Below are 21,770 nucleotides of genomic sequence, written 5' to 3'. Positions count from 1 at the left end.
TGTCCCTTATTGTTTGACAAATAAATATCAATATAAAAAGTGAAGTGCGACCAGCTTTCACTTTAATCACAGCAGTAAGTCTCCACCATCTGGAATCCAAACGTTTTGCTCATTCCTCTTAACCAAACAGCTCAGATTCAGTCAGAACGTCCAAGTCATGAATACTTTTGAAGACGAAGAAGTTTTATTTATACAGCACTTTTCAGCAACAGGGCAGTTAAAAGTGCCTTCCCAGATTTTACCGCTAAAGTTAACAGCTTTGTTGTCTGTCGTGGACTGATGAGCCGAGGCAGCAGTGAAACACCAAGCGTGCTGCTGCTGCTGTAAGTGAATGAAGGAATGGAGAGAAATGATCGTACGAGAGCAGAAGATGGAGTGAGGGGGGGCATTTTCATTTGAAACTCACAAAAGGACTTTGTAAAGTGAGCAAACAAAGTCCAGAATGCTACGGAAAACAAATCAAAGAAAGAAGACTTAACAGCTGGCAGTTTCAAACCTGCTGATGTGTTAGCAGGTTTAAGAAGCTACTCCAAGACTTTAAAGATCTGACATCAAGCTAACCTTCAGCTGAAGTTCCTCCCTCCATAGCAGTGAAGGTTTTTGGTTAGATTCCCAAACGCAATTGGAAGGAAGACAGGCATGAAAACAACTCAAACGGAAAGGTTTTGAAAATGAAGATATTTGAAAATTGTAAAAATTCAACAGCCTAGTTACGGATGACTGCTCAACAATTGTGGATAGAAAGTAAAAAAGACTGAATTTTAAATGTAACTACTTGTGGAAAAATGAGAAAAAAACAAACTAATTTCTTTCTCAAAACCTAAAATAAATCCATTTACTGAAACCTTTCTCAAGCATTTCGCTCTTTAATCAACACTTGGTGATTTTCTGAAAGTCTCTTCATTTATCCAAGGCTAACGAGCTGCTGCCACATTCCAGCCAGCGCAGACCTCACTAAATACGGCCCATCCTAGATTTGCATAAAAGTTGATACAATCCAGAGAGCGGCTGTGCATCACAATTCTGTTTTTCAAAGTTTTTAAAAGTCGTTTTAAAACTTGCTATTGCCTCGGCTTTTTTTTTAAAGGGGTTAACTCATTAAACGAAACAACAACAAAAAAAAGAAAAAGCCGAAGTCGGTGTTCTACTTTCCACCTGATGAAACAAACAACTCGTGTCCCTGTGTGATGTTCTGTGGGAGCTTTTCTGGGGGAGTTGCAATCCCCCTGGCAGCCTGTTAGATTAGAGGTTGTCAAAAGAAATTAGATCTCACTGTTAAACAAAAGAACCTACCGTGAAGAAGAGAACCAGGAATGGGCGGTAGGACAATTCACTCCCAAACGAGGATGAGCAGCAAATACAGGAAAGGACTGCAACGTGAAGAAAAACAAGGACATTTCTCCACGCCCGCGTCGGCTGCGTGGCTTTAGATAACTTCCAAATGGCATTATCTGGAAATAATTCCCTGCAAGTATCAGTGGGAATGCTCACGGTGTTTACTGTGAAGAACGTTTTAGACTCTCAACAGTGGAGTGAGGGAGATTAGCCGCGGCACAAAGGAGAGACGCTGCCGGTGGAGTTCAAGAGGCTTAGACAAAAACTTTTCCAGGTCATTTCCAGGCCGCAAAGGAACTAGGAAGTAAAAGGGAAAAGGTTCGCCTTTCCTCGCGTCCAGACCACGGATAATACCGAGAGAAAATCCACAGGCCAGAAAAAACTGCAATTGCTGCTCCTCTAATATGAAGCATATAAAAAAATGAATTTCATTCCATTTTATTCACAGTTTTTGTGTGGGATGAGAGAAGAATTGTGCATTTTAGGGCTCAAATCAATATAGAGCCTGTGTTTTAGATGGTGGTACGTGTCAAAGTCAGAAACTCAATGAATCTGAAACTTCTGGCTACATCAGAAGTTCTGGAAAACTTGGACAAAGCAGATCCAGATACAAGAATTACACAGATAAATCCTGTTCTACCAATAAGGAGCTGTGTAATGCATCTGTAGAAGCAAAAGCGACTAACTGCTTTACAAAGCAGCGTCCAATTTTAAAGAGGCATAAAATTATCTTAGAGCAGTTTAACGGCAATGCCAACTGACTGAGTTAATTAGTATTGAGAGGCGTCAATAAATAATTTATAAAACAGTTACTTAAACATGTAATTAAATCATTAAACTTGGCAAATAGTATAGCTTATTCAATATACCGCTCATAAAAAGGCACATAAAACCAGTCCACTTGTATTTAATGGACACATGCTGCATGCGCACCATGAATTTATTTCATCTCTCATCATCATGCATGCAAATGATGTTCCGCCTGAACAGCAGCGACGATGAATTCAAAAAGGCAAAAGGCTCTCACTTAGGGCGAAAAGACTGTACAAAACCCAAAAGCCAATTATAACGACATAAAAGATTGATTTCTGAAGCAGATGGAAAAGCAGATCCGGGCTACGAAAACAATCAGAAATGCAAATTATATTCTGCTGAGAAACAAAGAGTTGTGCTGTGAATTTGTAAAAGCTGATGTGACTCGTTAGTTTGGGCGGTTCGGAAGGTACAAAAAGCTTGGCGTAACGTCTTAAAATTTAACCCTACTTAGACATCTGCACAACTTTACCTAGGCGTTCCTGGGTCTTCGTGATGCCGTTTGTTTATTAGCAGCAGGTTTATTAAAGGTAGATTTTATTTAGGTGTGTAAGGAATCTTCTTCCATTGGATTTAAAGTATAACCAAACAATCAGACAATTTATTTGTACTTGATGACGCCTTAAACTTTAGTGGTGCAACTCAAGACACCGTCAGGTCAATATATAGATCACTCCCACAGGTTCGTAGTGAATCAGCTGGTTTTAATGCCTCAAAGGATGATGGTCCAGAATAGGTCATTGGCTGGAAATGTGTTCCCAGATACAATCAACCACTTGTTATATTCTGATTAGCTAGAACGCAAACACTACAGATGAATTCAAATCCATCTAAGCATCTTTCTTTTGCCGCTAGCACAATGCTAGCAGCGGCAGATGATTTTCAAGGGCCAGCATTATTTGTTTTTCAGCTATTTAGTGTCATTTTATAGCACAATCAAGTCACTTTGTTACCTTCAGTTGTTACAAAAATGCTTTGTATATCAAATGTGACCTAAAAGAAATCCTCCTTTTTAATTTAACGCCTTGAAATTGGGCCTCTGTCTCTTTAAGAAGCTTCTGGTCCTTTCAGAAACTCCGCCTCCAGGAAGTCATCACAACATGGCTCCTCTATTAATCCCTTTAACATTTTTTACCAGCGTTGCACAAGATGTAGCTCCTATAATGAGCTCAGCGGATACTCAGTTCCACCAGGTGTTTACTAAATGATGCTGGCTAGTCTGGAGGAGCTGAGTGGGAGGTGGAAGCTTGGAGGAGAAGTTTCGTTTTGAACAACTAGGTACAACCAGGCGTTTCGCATGGCCGAATGGTTGCCATGGAGATTAAAGGATTTCTCAAACATGCATGAAAGAATCAAGGCAACACTCCAGGTATGTTTATGATCAGGGGATAACATCACAGTGTGATGAAAAGCTCAAAAAAGTCGACTTTACATCGTACTGCTCCTTCAAGTGAAGCACCGACTCAAACCTTTTAAATCATTCAATAACATCAGAACGTCATCTAAAGACCCCCGCCGAGTCTTTCCTTACATTTTACTTTCTAAAAGGGGGAAAACAAACGTTTTCATTTAATGTCAGGGGAAACTGTAACAGGAGGGGGTTATGTCCAACAACAAAAAACTGATTATTACAGTCACAGCAGTCAGCAAGATAGAAATGCAAAAAAAAAAAAACAAAAGAGACAAAAAGAACGGGCACAACAAATATCTGCGAGCTGAATCCAAGAGAAGATCTGCAGGAGGCCTGTCGGGTTTCTTGGTATCGATGCAGACGAATGCGCTGTTGGACTGTTCTCTCATCTGTGTCGAGCTTTGCCTCAGAGTTTGTTTGGTTTTATCTTTTGTGGCGTTCCGGCAGCAGATTTCGTCGCCCTGCAGGGGGGCTCTATTCAGCTGCTCTCCCTGCTTTCTTAGATAATTTCATTGAGGCGTCCGAGGTGCAACGGTAGCCGCTGCTTCACGAGTCGCTGTCATTTCGACACGTTGTCACATAACCACAAAATTCAACGTTCTGAATGGTTTTTTTTTTGTGTGTGTAAAACTTCAACACAAAGGAGTTGTGAAATGAAAAGAAAAATTATGCATTTAAAATGTTTTTACAAGTAAAAAATTTGCGGCTAGTTGAGCAGTTGTTGGCTCCCCGTACAAAATCCAGTACAACAAATGGAGGTGCAAATAAGTAATCAGAGTAGCAACCAAGAGGTGCTTCTCTGGAGGAGGTGCAAGGATTCACAGCTCAGGTGGGAGTATCTGGTGGCTTTAAGACTCAACAAACCTGGCATTTATGGAAGCTGGTCAGATGAGATGAAATATTTTCCACCCAATAAAAGCAGCTCTGTGTGGTGAAGCAAGTCAAAGAGTCATTGTGGACAGAAAGGATCACTGGTAGCCCTCAGACTTGACGTAGGACAGCCTCGACATGCTAACATAATAGTTTCCGGGCAGCAGAGGCGATATTCCACAGTAACATCCTGAATGACGCCATCACCTGCTGGCAAGCATCGCTAATTGGTCGGACTCGCTTTTGCTGCTCCTCTCTGATTTGCCGTATGGTTAGAAACCTGGGTAAAGAAAACTGTTGGGGTAGGGAACACGATCGTTGTCCATTACGACTTGAGCTACAGACCTAAACTTTTCAGACTCTCCTGTGGTACTGTACGCTAGCAGGTTAGACCACTACTGACTGCTTGGATTTTCATATATTCCTTTTCCATCTGTTGCTTAAATCTACCCTTTCCAGCCAGAGATCCGTCACCTTACATATCATCTTTTTATCCAGTCCTAAATCTCCTCTAAGAGACCATTTCTTTCCCCAGCAAATCTATAAATCAAATCTATTTTCTGCTACCCGACATCTCCTCAACCCGTCTGATAAAATTTCCCTCACATTCTCAACTTTTCTTCTCTCTAATCGTCTTGATGATGTTCTAATTACACCTAATTAGATGGTGTCACTTCAGAAGAGCCGTAAATATCTATGCAAACCCACCAGCCCTTCAAATCTGATGAGCAGATTCTCACCCATTAGGACCTGACAGCCACCTGCCTCGCAAAGTCACTGGAAAAGATTTAAGTGATGTGAAAAGATGAAGCGGTGCAATTATACGCAACAAATTTATCCAACTTTTTCCATCTTGTCATTTTCACTTCCTCGGCGGCAAACGCAGTTTAATCAGATGAAGATAATCCGCATACCGCCCTTCCTGTTGCCTTAAGGTCAGTCTAACTTCACTGAAACACGACCGTTGACGACGACGCCAGTGAGCTGCAGTCATTTTTTACTCCAACGTGACCTTCAGTTAACTTCCCTCACCGCTTCATCACGGCACGTTGTCAAGGGGCCCCGGATGATTCACCGAGGCTTGATTCACCGAGGCTTGCTCCTCAGCGGCGCATGAGGACTTTGATGGAGCAGATGTGAAGCGACGCAGGGGAAGAGAAGGAGGTGCGACAATGGGTAGAAAATTGGGGACAAAAGTGGGCTTTTTGTTGGTTCGCTGGAGATTAAAAGAGGCAAAGGAGCTAAACTGGGACAGAGGACAGAAGACAAAGTGTGGAGATTAAGGGGAGGGGGGACAAAGAGGACAGAAGTACCACGGGACTGCTTTCTGTCAGATGCAATAAAGGCAAGGTGGAGCTGTCAGGAAGTAGGAGAGAGAGCCGAGGAGTTGTTTGCCATACTGAGCAGACACACGACGCTTTGAAATATGCAGGAGGAACTCCATTTACAGACGTCACAGCAAAGAACAAAGCTGGGAAAAAACTCATCCAACGATTACTATAAATATTCAAAAGATAGACATTATGCTTGACTTTTGTTTCAAGGATGTCAAGACGATCAACAGATCAGATGCTGAGGGGAAAATAAATAATAAAAAAAATAAATAAAAATCACAGCACAGACATCAGAATTCCTGTATTCTTGTCTAACATAAAACAATCCCCTCATGAAGGCAGCAGACAGTTTTTAAATAGTCGATATTTTCAAGGGTTTCGAGATATTCAAGGTAAAACTCAACAGTCACCCAAAAAAAAAAACCACTTACATGGAGGTCAATGTAAGTGACCTTGCATGTAATCGTTGTGTCCTTATGATAGTTAAAGGCTTTTAAAAGCGACATTCTTAACTGTGTTTTTGCCTTTGCTATTAACACAATATAAATGTCATGTAGGTTTGAAAGTAATAAAAGATACTAGTATCTCAACACAATGGAAGACATTGTGTGAGAAAGTTCAGTTGAAATATTTCTACCTTTTCCCAAGAGAACTAAAAATCTTGATACTTCTTCACACACTTGAGAAAACTTACTCACTATGTTACCTTCCTTTTTCTGCCACTGTGGACAGTTTAATGAGTCGACTTAATTAATTTCTCCTTCACTTGTTTTTGGTTAAGTGCTCGTACAAAGAACCCACTTCGATAAAGGTAGATCGCCTAATTTCCTCAAAGTGGAGGATGTCTAACCCTCTGAGAATTTGCAGCAAAGTAAAACACAATTCCCCGAATCTTCACTGTGCAGAGGTCTGATTACCCACTTAGAGAGGATTACAGTCATTTCGCTGCTCATTTTGGTGCTCTTAGCCCCCTTTCAGAGGAGCAGCTGGGTTACAACAGGTCAAGCTTCTCTGTTTGATGTAGAATTAGTAAATGCATTACAGGATATGAATACATAAGGCGATTTAGCCATCAAGAGATAATTAGTGGATCTCACTGTGCTACATAAACAAATGATATGTCCTTCACTGGAAATGTGCAAAGTAGACATGAATAAACCCTTTTCCAACTTAAATCAGACAAAAGTGAAGTTATTAATAGAAGGTTATTTGGGGGTTGAATTTTTTTTTCCCCGCCCCGTTTTTCCCTTGGCAAAGAAAAGTGAGCCGCTGGCTAGTACCTGCCCGTGGTTCCACGGTTCGATTGCCATTTTGGTCCATGAAGACAAATCGTCCGCCGGTGAAGTCTGAGCCGTAGTCAGACAGGTACAGGAGAGATGTGTAGTCGAAAGAGCCATACGTCTCCTAAAAGACAGAGAGAGTTGAGGCATGACTGACCCACCAAACAGCTGAGGACATTTTCAGAATCAGAATCAGCCTTTACTGTCATCATCTATCAGGCACAACGAAATTTGCTTCAGTACAGCCCATCCAAGGAAGAAAAACCCCCCCAAAAAAAACAAACGCCATCGGACATGAGTAGACAGGTGCCAGAGGACTCAAGCAGTGGAGTCTGAAGGTAGAAAATACACGCCATGTTTGTTGAGCTTATTGCTTACTTTCATACAGCTGTACTTGCCAATTCTAGGTCTTTCTGAAGTTTTCCACAGGTGGGACTCCTGAGAGAAATGTAACGGCTTCACCGGATTACGTCCCCTAACGAGCTCACTGGGATCTTCATTAATGACACATAGTTTCTATTACTATGTGTCTAGAAATTATTCTCCAACCAATCAAATCATGCTGGTGGCCACCGAAAACAAGGCAGGCCAGATTTGGATACGGGATGGAATGGTCACATATGTGGAATTGATCCAACCAGAAACGGAACATCTGGGCAGACTTGTGCAACATTGGGCTCAGATGTGGTTTCCGAGTACTTCTCAGGGGGTTGCAACATAAAAAGAACAATACTGAGTAGATTTGATCTTGGTGTGAAAGACAGGCAGTGGTTTAGCTGAAAGTGAGAGAGTGTGGAGTTGTGTAATAACTGGCGTGGACAAAGACAACCTGCCTAGCAACAATAATAGTGGTAATTACTGAAGTATTTAGTAGAAACTGAAATGGGTTACTAATTGCTGGCACCACAAACCATCTCCAGAAATCCTTTGCAGCATTTTTTGCAAGATTGAAAGCAATCATTCATATCGTTTAGCCCTTGCTCGCTGCCCTATTCCATATATATTATGAAATGAATGCTTCGGGTGTCAAATATTAAACTATACGTTTTACAACACGGCCTTTTTTCAATAGACAGGAAGCTGTGATTAACGTAGAACCCACTTTTCCGACAGGTAAATACTTGTAATATAAATGAATAGCAGCCTGTGTGGTATGAAGGCCATAGAAGTGCTCCACAATTCAGGTTGAAATGCTTTGGAGTGCCTGTTGAATTTGTTTAATTATTTCCCATTACTCCCAGAGAAACACATTGCTGTCATCTTTATGGAACGATCAAGCAAAAGCAATGAAACAAGACGCTAAAATAGCTTCAGAGGAATTTGAAACAGTTCAACATATTCTTTGATCCGCCAATAAGGCTGCATGCCGTTTTATACGCTGGGCTTTCATGGGAACAAGCAGTGCTTGTTAGAGCTCTTGTGGGTTGTGCAACGTAAACAGTTCACGCCGCATTATTGAACTGCTGCTCTATCACAAAGCAGGTCTCTCTCCTCTGTGGCCATGTATGAAGAGCTAATTAAATGTCCATTTCTTCTTAAAATATGCTATATTCCTCCTGTCTAATTAATCCCAAAGGTTTTGTAAGGAGGGGAATTGGGAGCCAAGTTAAGCAAAGTACTATCTAAGAAGGCAAGGAAAATGTGTTAAAAGTTGCTGACATAGTGACCACGAATATATGGTTAATTTACTGCAGTGCAGATGTGCAATATATTAAATACTGTAAGTGTTGCTTCCTTAGATCAAATACAAAATTATCATTCCTTATGCAAATAAGGTTTAAATACACAAATGAAAAGACAAATCAAATCATAAGTGGCGCTTCATGTTTTTGCAGTCATTTTGACTCTAAGTAAAGTTAGTGACTGGATTGTGATATAAAATCGAACTATGTGCCTGGAAAATACATAATACCGTCCCTAAATTATGAACAATTAACCTACTGTGGCCTCCATGGACCTGAATTCCCGACCTGTTTGTTTGTAATCAAATGTCTCAGTGAGTCTTGCTGCAAAGGCTACTGTCATGAGGCTTTGGGCATTTCCCTTGGACACGTCTTCTCATGGGGTGGTGAATCCGATTCACTGGTATTACAAACGCCACTTCAGCCAAAGTTTTGAAATCGGGGAACATTTCCCTATTCAAAGTGATCCGAATTCAACAAGATCCCGAGAGTCCTTGTTTTAGCGGGAGGAATATGCACTCCTTCTGTACCAGTGGTTCGGATAGACTGGTCCGAAAGCCTGCATAACTCTTCAACGTGCCTTTAGCACAATAAGATGTGTCGAGGATAGAGTTAAAGCTCAGATGGGAATCTTTTTTTCTTTTATTAATAAAAAAGTGGAATCTATCTTTCCTGTAGAAATCAGAACAGTTTTTGAGTCAAAGTGTCTTTTTGTAACTTTATCAGCTAATATTGAACTGCGTCTAAACCCGTCTGGAAAGTCTTGAATGAATGCCAAAGAGGTGTATAAAACCCATCTTCAGCTTGGTTTCATCATGACAGTAATCCAAATTCTACTAAGAGGACGGCTGAGGCTATTATGCAGATCTGATTGGCTATCAACTGGAGTCGAGCTTCCCTTCCGCACAGAGACGAGGCCGGGTCAGGAATGTAAATGTGTCGGCAGCAGTTTGCAGCCAGGTCCATCTCTAAACCATAAACGATAAACCCGTCTCTCTGCTGTCACACTTCAACTGTAGCTCTGACACAATATCAACTTAATGATCGATGGACAAAAGAAAAAAAGCCACCACTAAAGACGTTGGAGGCTATTTGCATGTAAATGAGGGTAGGGTTGCCCAACTGGCCTCAGAATAGTGGCAGAGACAGATGGCGAAGTGAAGAGGTGTTTTTCTTTTGATTTGTTTGTTTCCTGTTGCTCAGAGCCAGAAGGACACGGTGAAGAGGCAAATATTAATATGTTTGTAAAAGCCAATACAGGATATTTGACAACACAAAGGGTGAAATGGAAGCAATCTAGAAATGAGGCAGAGAGAACAATAGTCGTCAAGGTGTTGTGCTGCTTTTCTAAACGCGAAAAACAGGTCAATATTGGGACGGACGCCTCGACAAACATCGATAAAGCAGAAAAATAATTTGACATCAAGAATACCAAGTCCATTACAGCTAATACCAATGACTGTATTTATTCTGTTTTAGTCCTACTGGTTGAAGAAATGATGTTTGATTTTCTACTATTCTCTTAAAATGATTAAATCACAATCACATATATTTCATTTTAGATTTTTAAACAATTTCATTTTACTCCGTAAAGAGACATTCCTTTCAACCAAAATGTTCTTCAAACCTCAGAGAAGTGAATGTCTTCAGACAATAGCCGAGGTGGAGAAGACTTTAAAAGATCCAATTCATGAATTCTGATAAAAACCGAAGCATGTATGATGTGAACAGCTTCAGAAAACAACATTAAAAAATAACCTGCAAAGATTAACAAAATGACGAAAGGAGGAAGGGTTCGCAGTTATTTATGTTAATTTATATTCATATTACAATATAAATGTTTACTACAAATTTGTGACAAAGTTTTGTATAGTAGGCAAATTTTAAATGTGGATAATGATCTGGTATTACAAGTGCCACTTCAGCCAAAGTTTTGAAATCAGGGAACATTTCTCTATTTGAAGACAGAGAGAAAAGAAGTGAAGAAAGCAAGTATGGAGACCAGGAAGGAAGGAAAGGCGCAAGAAAGAAAAGAGACAAAAATTACAGAGAAATATAGGGAGGAAGGATGAAAGAAAGAAATAGAGAAAGAAGTAAAGAAAGACAAAGAGACAAAAAAAGTGAAGAAAGTAAACAACAGTAACTCCATTTTCCCCCACATATTACCTGAACCTGCAAAGTGACTCAACCCCAGGCTTTTCCAGCCGACGCAGCAGCTCTGGAAGCAGTGAGGTCACAAACCCAAATCTGCGCTGGCTTATCTGCGGCCAAGCAAACTCGCGGCTCTGTTTTTGTCCGTTACCTTATCGATGTGCGGGTGCCAGTACTCGTCATGCTGCGTCTTGGCTGCGGTGCTGTTGATTCTGGAGAAGAAGGTGGGCTTGGTGAGGTACATCAGGGTTTGGTCCAAGCCAAACGTCTCTGCAATGACGGCCTGGATCCGGCCCCGCACATCTCTAACGGTGAAAATTGGGAGAGACGAGTCGATTTCAGTATGATTTATGGTTCCTATACTCTCTGTCTGAGAGACATGCTCATACCTAAATATTCTACATTCAATTTGAATTTCTTTTTCCATCCTAACAAGCAAAAAAGGTCTTTACTTTCTTACTTAACCATCCCGCAGACGGGTCCAGTGGACCCTGTATGAACCTTTTACCTCTAGTGCATTTTTATGAGTTTTTTTTTTTTTTGTAATGTTTCAGGAACTGATAAGACACTACCATCGTCTCCCCATTAATCAACCGTCATCTGAGCCTTGCGCTAAGATTGTGGGAGGGTTCAAAGTAAACTACTATACTTTATTTGGAGCAAATCTGTGATATTGTGTATTTATTACGATTATTATTATTACGATTAATAACCCTAATAAAAGGAAGTAAAAAAAATGAAAGAAAAAGAGTACATTTCCGCCAAAAAAAAGCCCCCCAAAATTTTTAGATTAATCTCAGAAATCTCAGAAACATTGAAATTGCTGAGTTTGAAAAGTTTTACATGTACTAGAAGTCAAAAATTTTGACTGCTGAGGAATTTTCTAGAAAAAAGTTTAGCTTTTCTGTTTGAAAAGTCAAAAATTTGTTAGAAAATTTTGAAATTTGAGTTTTAAAAGTCAAAAATTTGAACTCAAACTCAAAACTTTCCTGTTTTTTTTTATTTACAATGGCACTAATACACCATGGTACTTTATACTCACCTGTAAAGCTTGAAATCCTCTTCTGTGAAGACATCTGCTATCTGTTCCCCAAAATACCTGCAGCGGAACCACAGGGCCACAGGTCACAGACACACAGGACAGAGGGGAGGGGGGGGGATTATTTAATTGTAGTATAAATAGTTTCTCTCCTGAACACAGCTGCACTCCAAAGTGTCGCAGTCAGACATTAAAGCAGCAGATTTTAAGCAAGCGACTGACAAAGTTTAGATTTTTGAGTGGAAACTGTTAAGTCAGCATCTCCGGATTAAAATCTGACAGATGTTCTCTGAGAACCCTCAGGTGTCGACCCCCTGCCGGGTGGGACAGGTAGCCGACACCTGAGGGGGGTGTTTGAGAGCGGAATATCCGAATAGAGTCGGATTCCGACAGGAGTGATGAATGACGCTGGGATGGGGTCACTGGACTGGTGGCTGACCTCACGGTGTGAATTAGAAATATCATGAAAACACTGAGAACCCGTCAGGAAACGCCAAGATGGCCAAATAAAGGCAAGGTGCGACTTCCCACCTGTATATGTTGACAAACTGTTTCCCCATGGACAGAGCTCCAGAGTGAAGGTCCAGGATGGAGGCCTAAAGAGAAAACACATATTACACAATTCAGTTCAACTACAGTAACGTGTGACGAGACTCAATGCCAGTCAATCTCCAGTGTTATTTTTTCTGCAGATTGTTGCCCTTTACTTGTTTACTGCTCATCAAATCTTCTGGGACAAAACACGTCAGCTTCTCAGAGGCCGCTTTGCTGCTTTTAGTTGCTTCATTCAAATATCTGACAACTCTGTAGTTTCCATCTCAGCTGATGTCTCCTCGCTCCGTTTTCCTCAGCACCTCTTTATGCACGGGGATACTGTACAACACCGCCCTCTACAGGTTTAAGGTAGAACTACTTGAACGGATCGAAAATGCCTACATTTAAATCTGAGGTTGTGTTCCCCAGCAGAAATCTACCACAATAGAAATGAAGTCATAATATTAGCAGGATAAAGACACAATATTACCAAAAGAAAAGTTGTTAAATGAGGAAAAAAAACTTGGATAGAGTTACAAAGATCCTATGTGACCAACTCGTCTCGTCTGTAATTTTTTTTTCTTCAAATTGCACAATCATTTCAAAGTCCTGAAACTGATCATTTTATTTTCATATTACTATTTTACTCTCGTAATATGATTTATTCTCGTGTCATTATGACTCATTACAGCTTGATTCTCATGACTTTTTGCCATATGATTTTATTCTCGCATTATTACGTTTTTCTCATATTACAACTTCATTCTCATGACTTTTGTCGTACGATGACTCTATTCCAATAATATGACTACTCTCATATTACGACGACTGTTCTTGTAATACGAGTTTATTCTTGTAATATTTTGACTTAGTTCTTGTACGACTTTTTTTCCCTTGTAATAATTTTATTCGCTACATTAAAAGTCCCTAATACACTGTCGCAGAAATCTCATCACTGTAAGGCGGCAGATGCAGTCGTAAATATAAATTCTCTACCACCACAGGCTCAACTTCGCTGATGGGAGCATCAAAACATCCTGCCATTTCAACTGCACTTAAAAGTCCAAACATAACAGCTTTTTTTCCAGCAGCTGAGCAGGAATATCTCTGGGTCGACTGTGAAAACTTCTGGCAACGTGTCACAACTCCGAGTGACTCTGTCACAGCACTTCACAGGCGCGCCGATGAAATATTCATGAAGGCGGCGTTTGAAGGTGAATTTAACAAAAGACGCCAACACAATGAAGGCCGGCAGACCTCAGAACTCCTCAGCTGAAGGTGTTTCTGCAAAGTATTGGCTAAGAGGGGATGAATACAAATCCATGCTACACTCAGATTTTTATTTGTAGAAAAAAAAAGTGAAAGGATATGAAAAGCAACCTTTGCTTCTTTTCCTTTATATCTCCAGCTACGCAGTAGTTTGTTTGTGTATCAAAGAAAGGAAAAGATTAAGCAAAGCACTGGATCTACAACACAGATTTCACTGCAAAACACACTAAATTTTACCAAGTACTTTTGATTGAGTTTCAAGAGAAGATGTCATTGAACACTTGAAACAAGATGAAACGTTCACTTAATTAAAGGGATGAACAACAAATCAACAACAGTATGTATCGTGATGGGCAGGTGATCAATATCAATACAGAATACATCTGATAGAATGTTCAACATGTAGAATATTCACTGTACTTTCATCCAGAACCGCTCAGCATTCTGGGGGATGTAGGCAGAGGAAAGACTTCAGTCGCTCAACCTCTTTACAGCCAGCTAAGAAAGGTTCTTATCCGTTTCTCACACAGATCACTGAGGGTCGTACAGTAACCCTACGCACTTATCAGAAAAAACACCTGTATTGTAAAAATGACTCCAAGTTAATCTAATTCATCTTATCTTATCCAGACATCCCATTACAACTCTCCAATATCACATCCAGTCAGTATGCAGCCAACCTGATGATGGGCACACACAAACTGCTGCCAGAACAGGTGAAGCGTTCCCATGGCAGCAGGATGATATAACGTTATATGGAGAAAAAACAATCCCTTCCTTAAGCTCCGTTAGCTATTTCTGGGTGAATCCCCACCGGAGGAGCAATCCGCTAATTTAGTTACTAGCAGCTTATCGAGTGAGAGGCCAAGCAAACATCCCCGGGCTCCACAGATAAGCAGGACTGGGGAGGATTCTGAAATACAGTAAATATGTTTATCGTAAGTCAGATTTAGGCTGAAGAAAGCAAAAAGTGGCATGTTTGTCTTTCACTTAATTCAAGATTTTTATGATTTCCCCCCAGATGGATTTGGAGAACTGTGGACAAAACAAAAAGTAAGCATACGGAAAAACAGTCGCTGGTTTTAAACAGCTTTGGTTCTTTTTATGTTTGATCCTATATATATAAAAAAATACCTAAAGTTTTATATTCAAACTCCAAAAAAATGAAACCCGATTACGAAAAGATCGACCAAGAAAACAAGACATACTTCCAGAACTCAAGACTCGCATTTCTGGATTTTTTCAGCCATTTTAAATAAAGTTCTAGTCTTCTGGGTAGAAAGTATTAACTATGAACCGATTTTAAAAAGATGATGAGTTTTACTTCCTCTACAAAGTCAAAGTGCCACAATGAAAGGTGAAGACCGGCTCCAGATCGGAAAATTGGAAGAAGGACAAATACCTGGAACAAACCTTTTTTTTATTTATCTGGTTTTCATATTTTGCTACAAGCGTTAAGTGTATTTTGCTGAGGTTTTACATGACAGATAAACACGAGTTCAATAACTGAACTAATTAAATCGGTGACGTTCAAACTTTTATCCATGAGGTCCAAAGTCATCGAGTTGAAAGCAATTGGGGGCCACATTTTTTTATATATACATATTTAAGAAGTAAGAACCTAACTCTGCTTTAAACTCGAGTCATTTTTCTTCCATTCAAAACTGTGTACCACTTTATGCTGGTCCCGCACAAAACCCCCCCAAAAAAACTCATTAATGTTTGTGGCTGTAATGTAAAAGAAAAGTTCAAAGTCTATCAATGCTTTCGCCAAACGCTGTATGCTGTTAATAATTAAAGAAAGAAAACTGTCGAAGTCTTCTGAAAGGAGCAAATTGCCTTCTGGTGCCTTGCCAAAGACACTCCCACACATCAACACTAACAAGCTCTCTGTCTTTGTTCTTTGGAGCTTTTAATTAGCAATGGGTATACTGTACGCTCAACACCTCTTGAGGATAAGTCTCTCTTTCCTTGAAGAGAAGACATCACATGTGGCTTCAGCTGTCTGAATGAAAAGAATGTTTTATAACATTTTCTTGTAACTTGTTTGCCGTGTTGACCATCAAAATGTGGTCTCGAGTACTACAACAATAACTAACAATTATTTTAGTAATTGATTAATCCATCATTGTAGCGATTAATCGATAAATAGGATTCAAAAATTAAATATTGTACAGATTTTTCATTTAACCGGAAGTAGAAAAGTAGTAAATAATACAATTCTCTTTTTAATTAAGAAAAAAAATGTATTGCCTAAAATGCAACAACATAGCATTCCTTTAGTAAATTCGAATCGGGTGAAGCTAAAAGTACAACACTGTAGTTTTAGCTTCACTGAGGATTCTTGTCTAAAACATATTTACAGACAAAGGTGTTTCTTTTTTATCTTAAATGCAGAATGTATACATTTCTTGTACAGTTTTGGCTTAATTATTGCTCTGCATGTGTTGTTTTATTCAGCAAACTGCCTTTTTTGAGTCTGAATACTTAATGATTAATCGGTTACTAAATTAGTTTATTATTTCAATAATCAATTAATCACAGTTAATTAAGATCAATGCAATTAACTACGATTAATCACAATTAACCGTTAAATGTCAAATGTTTTTGAGTCTGAATACTCCAGCTAACAATTAATCGGTTACTAAATTAGCTGGCGATTATTTCAATAATTCATTAATCACAATTAATTATGATTTACACAATTAAATTAGATTAGTTGACATTATTTCAATACTCAATTAATCATCATTAGTTACAGTTAATCCAATTAATCACGATTAATCCAATTAATCGTTTAAGCTCTAACAAAGAGCATTATTTTATAGCAAACTGAAGAACAAACATTTAATTTGCGAGAAATTAAAATCTGGGTGTGTGAAATATTTACCCCTCCCTCAGACCCGGCCAGTGCCAGGCCCCGCTCAGCCAGCCTGCGAGTGAGAAGCAAAGAAAGTGTTTAGAAACCGACGCAGTCGCATGGAAAGGAGCCAAGGCGGGCTCGGGGTTTACCTCCGGAGGGCCTGAGCCTCTTCGCTGGTCACCACGCTGTCGGTGACGGCTCGGCCGCACTTCTGAGGGGTGCAACCTGACAACAGGGAAACATGAGGCAGCGTTTCACTACACAGCCGCAAAATTAACACACACAAAAAAAACATTTAGTGCATGAAAAAGAGTTTTTGTTCTAAGTGTGAGTAAACTGAGTTTTGATTCATTGTTGCAGAAGTTTAAGCAACTTCCTGTTTTGAGGCAGGACTGAAATGAAATCTTGTAGCAAATTAAACGTATATCCATAGCTGAATAGCGCCAAACATTGTTGCGGCTCATTTAGAGCACAGGTGTCAAACTCCTGTCCTCAAGGGCCGCTGTCCTGCAACTTTTAGATGCAGATGCGTCTCTGCTGCACCACACCTGAATAGAATAATTAGGTCATTAGCAAGGCTCTGGAGAACTTATCTACACAAGGAGGAGGTAATTAAGCCATTTCATTCCAGTGTTTTGTACCTGTGGCACATCTAAAAACTGCAGGACAGCGGCCCTGAGGACTGGAGTTTGACACCCCTGATTTAGAGAAATCACTGATCAAACATTCTTGTCTTCTCAGTGACATCATGTCATAAACACACTTATGTAGTCTGCAGTGCCACCTAGTGGATCAAAAAGTACATTATTGCTGTAAAAAATACAGAGTTCAACAACTGAAATCTGACAGTAAGTTAGAGGCTCAATCTACATATATTAAAGTCCCTTTAAATCAGGGGCCCCCAACCTACGGCCCGCGGGCCAGATCCGGCCCGCCTCCACATTTGGTCCGGCCCTCTGAACAATACCAGAGAGCATTCAGATATTTTTCATTTACCGTATTTTCTAGACTATAAGCCGTTTATATGTGGATTTTTCTTCAATCACCAGGGGGCTCTTTAGCAGGAAGTGAATCATTGGAAGTCTGGTTACTTGCGCACCAACATTGAGCCCACAAGCAGCAAAATGAGTAAGAAACAGATCTGATGTCTTTGGAAAGTTTCTTTGCAAAGGGGTAAAGGCCCAGAGAAGAGACAGGAGAATGGATTTATCCCAGACCGGTAGGCGAGTCCCACATTACAAGCCCGCTCTGTGTAACATGCGGCGACCGGCTGCTAATGAGGCAATGAAGCTTCAAGCTGCTTTGCCATGTAGAGACCAAGCACGCTGTGCTCAATCAACACACCTCGGGTGTTATTGTCTCCCATCACTGCCTGATAGGACCGTCTCGTTGCAGAGAAACAAGCTCACGGCTCCCGTTAGTCATTATCGTGAGTTAAAATTTTCACGAAAGTAAAATGTTCGTTTTTGTGGCGCTTCTGTTATTTTGAAGGGATATATAAACATTACCATAGCGACCAGAGTCAGAGCATTTGGGTAGTGGTCGAGAGGAGATGAGTAGAGCTTGTGAGTCTTAAGTCTGGTTTAGACGGAAAGATTTAAGAATTGTCGGCCGATTCTCCAAACCTCTGTGACCACAGAGCTGATAAAAGTACAACAGGTTCGATCGGTTCGTGTGTCCAAGGCAAGAGCAACACGAACCGATTCCAGTCACGAACGTCCCGATTCCAGAGGATAATCCAGTAAAAAAAAACAACATAGCGGGAATTTAGAATAACCAAACACGGATGACGATGTAGAACCAATAGTGATAGTTTGTGGACTCATTTTAAGAGATAAAAGACGTAATAAAAAGAAAAGGCGGCGGATGAAAGACAACAGGAGCAGCCGCTCTATTTGCTGCACTATGATTTGAGATAAACATGTTTTTTCATAGTTAACATTTTTAACTGAATAAACATAATAATGACCTTTAGATTTAATAATAAACATTTCCACATATCTCCGATATCTACCAGACTCTCAGTTGAGTGATATGTCAGCTGTTTGGGATTCCCCTCTGTTCTTACGTCACAGCGCTTTTTGATTGGCTACCTGTCACATTCAGCAGGTCGTATTCTCTTTCCCAGTCAGGAAAAACCCCACAGGCTGCGATAAAAGGGCCAAGACAACCCAAATAGGGCATATTCAGTATTTAGTGGGAAGTGTTATCTAACTGTTCACCCCCCCCCCCCCCCACCCCACCCACCCTCTCCACGCCCCCCATACTCCCTTCCTCTCTCCCCCCCAGGCCGAAACAAAATTTCCAAGTCTTGACCGGTCCGCGGTAATAAAAAGGTTGGGGACCACTGATGTAGCACATGTTAGTAGCAGATACGAAGGATCAGCACTTTTACTGTTAGTTATTGTTCGGAAACTACCGTAATCAGTTCTGTTAAATCTAATCTTGGCAACTTTTTTCTTTTTCAACCGTAATAAATGTGATATTCAATCGACCTGTTATGACTCAAATTTTGGGTGTCCGCCCCCCTCTACTTCTGCTGCTGTATCGTTGTGGAAAACCTGGAGCGGCAGAGATATCTGAGGCTTAGATGTGTATGTTTACCGGTTTAAAAATAAAAAAACTTTGGGGTTGTGGCTTATAGTCCAATGCAGCTCATATTGGGAAAATACGGACTATAATCCTTCCTGGAATTTTTCTGTGAAGAACCCAGAGAGGGTTATTTGGTTATTTTTTATTTCATTAATAGTGTTATTATTTATTTCCTGACATTTGTTCCGTGAAGAACCCAGAGAATGTTATTTGATTGTGCTTTCTGGAAAACAATACATTTTTACATTTAGGCACTCCTGCAATTGTCACACTTTTTCTGTTACAAACTGACTCCCGCCCCGCAGCAGAGAAGGGAAAAGTTATGTGGCCCTCACAGGAAAAAGTTTGGGGACTACTGCTTTAAATAGATGCCAGAGAAGAGTTTGGTTTGGCGACCCTGCTGGTCAACAGGATGGAAAAAAAAAAACTCCAATATTTTTTTTATTGCTTACAAGAAAGACAAATTCATCTGCGGCAACAAATTTACGAAGTCACCATTAATTAATATTTAGTCAGATGATACTGAGAAATCATTCAAGTTTACTTTAGATATGTCTTGTCATCTACAAAACACGCTGTCATGGTCAGTTTTCCGACTTGTTTTGGATTTTAGTCAACTAACCTATAAATACTATTAACAGACTATCCCACAAAGCTGTATCAGATCCGGTACACAGAATTACAACGTTTTTATTCAGCATTTTGAAGGAAGTTTACCCAGAATATTTAATTTAACATGCTGCTGACAGCTGGAGTGAGAGTGGCAATAGTAATTGTGTCATGAGTGAAACTGACACAGGGCAGCAGCCTGTGAGTCTGTTAAGGGATTTAAAGATGCCACACTTGCATTGGCAACCAGTCATTGAGCAGCACAGAAAATAGTAAAGCGGAGAACAGTTTAAGCAACTGCTAACCTGCTCAGGTAAAGCTTTAAAAGCAGGTTCCCCACTAAAACAAACTGTCTTCAAAGACCCTAAAATGTCTTCATGGGACATTCAGCAGGTCCTTGCAATGTGAAGACGATAAAGAATGTGTAATAAGAAAGAAACTGCACACTTCATGGGAAGAGTGCAAGGTTGGAAAGAGTGGCACAAAGAATGTAGTCAAAGACCAGGGCCCATATTCTCAAAGGTGTGTGGATGTGTCAGAATTTTCTCCAGCATAACAGAAACAAAAGTGAATGATCTAGAGTCAGCTTGTAGCTTCAGTTATTACAGATAGAAACTAGTAATCAGGTCCAAACTAAAAAATCTGGGTGTAGGGATGGACTCAGAGATAAACCTTTAAAGAGACATAAAGACAGTTAAAAAGTCAGCCTTCTATCATCTGAAGAGCATTTCCAGGATTAAAGGAATAATGTCCCAGTGATATCTAGAGAAACTTATCCATCCATCTTATCTTTAGTCGCAATGATCAACAGTGTCTAACAGCATCTTCATAGATCTACCAAAAAAAATTTAAAAATGGAAAAACAAAATCAATCAATCAATGAGACAGCTGCAGAACACTGGCGATAAATCAAATCACCCCCGTTTAAAGTCCCTACACTGGCTCCCCGTAGCTGAGAGAATAGAAGGAAAGAAATTAGATGGGGGGGTTTTCAGTAGAGCCCAAAGCGTCACCTGGGTAGCGCTTGTAGTTCTCATAGTCCTCTGAGCATTGGACGCTGTAGACTCTGGGCTGAGGCGAGATCATTTCCCTCCGACTGGCAAGAGTTTCTGTGATGTCACCGTCCAAGGAAGCCAGGTAGAGCCAGGCGGCAACTGTACTAGCACACAGAGCGACCAGGAGCAACGCCAGGAGCCCCCGGGAGCCCCGCCACGAAGACCCCTGCCTCAGGGCATTTCCCCTGGTCAGGACAGACAAAGGTGAGTGACAATAAGCACAACATGACAACATACACAAAGATTGTAATTGAATTTCTTTAATTTATTAGGTGTCTATGTTGAAAAAGTGAACTCTGGAGGCAGTTAGTAGAACTAGACTGTAATTAGGGGTGTCAAATAAAAGGGGGATGAACACACCCAACACTTTTTAAGGTTTGTATTTGAAATGAGGGTTAAAAGAAACATGCAACACTTCAGTTTTGTACTATTTTGAGTTGGTGTATGGCATAAAATCCTAATAACAGGTTGTGACGTTGCAATGTGCACTGTATATTTAACAAACCGGTATAAGATTATACTTAAGAGCTTCTGTAACACCGTTTTATTTATAATTTAAAAAAAAAAAAAGAAAAAAGAAAACTCGAAATGAATGTGTTTTTGTACTATGTAGACCATAATTAATCAGGTCGAGCTTTAAAACTTGTTTTACTGGCCGAAGCTGGAATTTTCGCCTCCATTCAGCGTCTCCAGCCTCCTTTAATGGTGGAAATTAGCTTTGTTTCATTAGCTTACCTTTTAATTTTCCTCTCTATCTCTGCTGCATTCGGGCCCTTTGTGTTCCTCAGTCGTAGCAGAGCCATGTTGCCTCAGCTAGCTTTCAACCAACAGCTGTTTGCACACAGCAAACATCCCGCACACCCCGCCAACAGCTCGTACGCCAGCCGGAAGCTCCCCCACTTCCTGCTAACACTTGTGTCGGCCCACCCCATT

The 21,770-nt window shown here is 40.4% G+C and overlaps 1 protein-coding gene across 1 annotated transcript in view; it reads right to left on the bottom strand.

The window, feature by feature from the left end:
• The window catches only part of ogfod3 (2-oxoglutarate and iron dependent oxygenase domain containing 3), a 24,020-nt gene extending 2,250 nt beyond the window's left edge, over positions 1 to 21,770 (bottom strand). Inside the window, exons 1-8 of the mRNA XM_081600787.1 lie at positions 21,573 to 21,770; positions 20,796 to 21,022; positions 16,731 to 16,806; positions 16,609 to 16,651; positions 12,447 to 12,511; positions 11,919 to 11,975; positions 11,028 to 11,181; positions 7,044 to 7,167 (exon numbers count right to left, since the gene is read on the bottom strand). Of these exons, the coding sequence (XP_081456913.1) occupies positions 7,044 to 7,167; positions 11,028 to 11,181; positions 11,919 to 11,975; positions 12,447 to 12,511; positions 16,609 to 16,651; positions 16,731 to 16,806; positions 20,796 to 21,022; positions 21,573 to 21,640 (814 nt within the window). The 5' untranslated portion in view covers positions 21,641 to 21,770. The remainder of the gene's footprint in view (positions 1 to 7,043; positions 7,168 to 11,027; positions 11,182 to 11,918; positions 11,976 to 12,446; positions 12,512 to 16,608; positions 16,652 to 16,730; positions 16,807 to 20,795; positions 21,023 to 21,572) is intronic.

The sequence above is a fragment of the Poecilia reticulata genome, chromosome 19, assembly GCF_904066995.2.
Source record: "Poecilia reticulata chromosome 19, P_reticulata-male-v2, whole genome shotgun sequence".
Taxonomy (NCBI): Eukaryota; Metazoa; Chordata; class Actinopteri; order Cyprinodontiformes; family Poeciliidae; genus Poecilia; species Poecilia reticulata.
The sequence above is the reverse complement of the archived record's forward strand: the minus strand, read 5'-3'. Positions and strand labels throughout refer to the sequence as shown.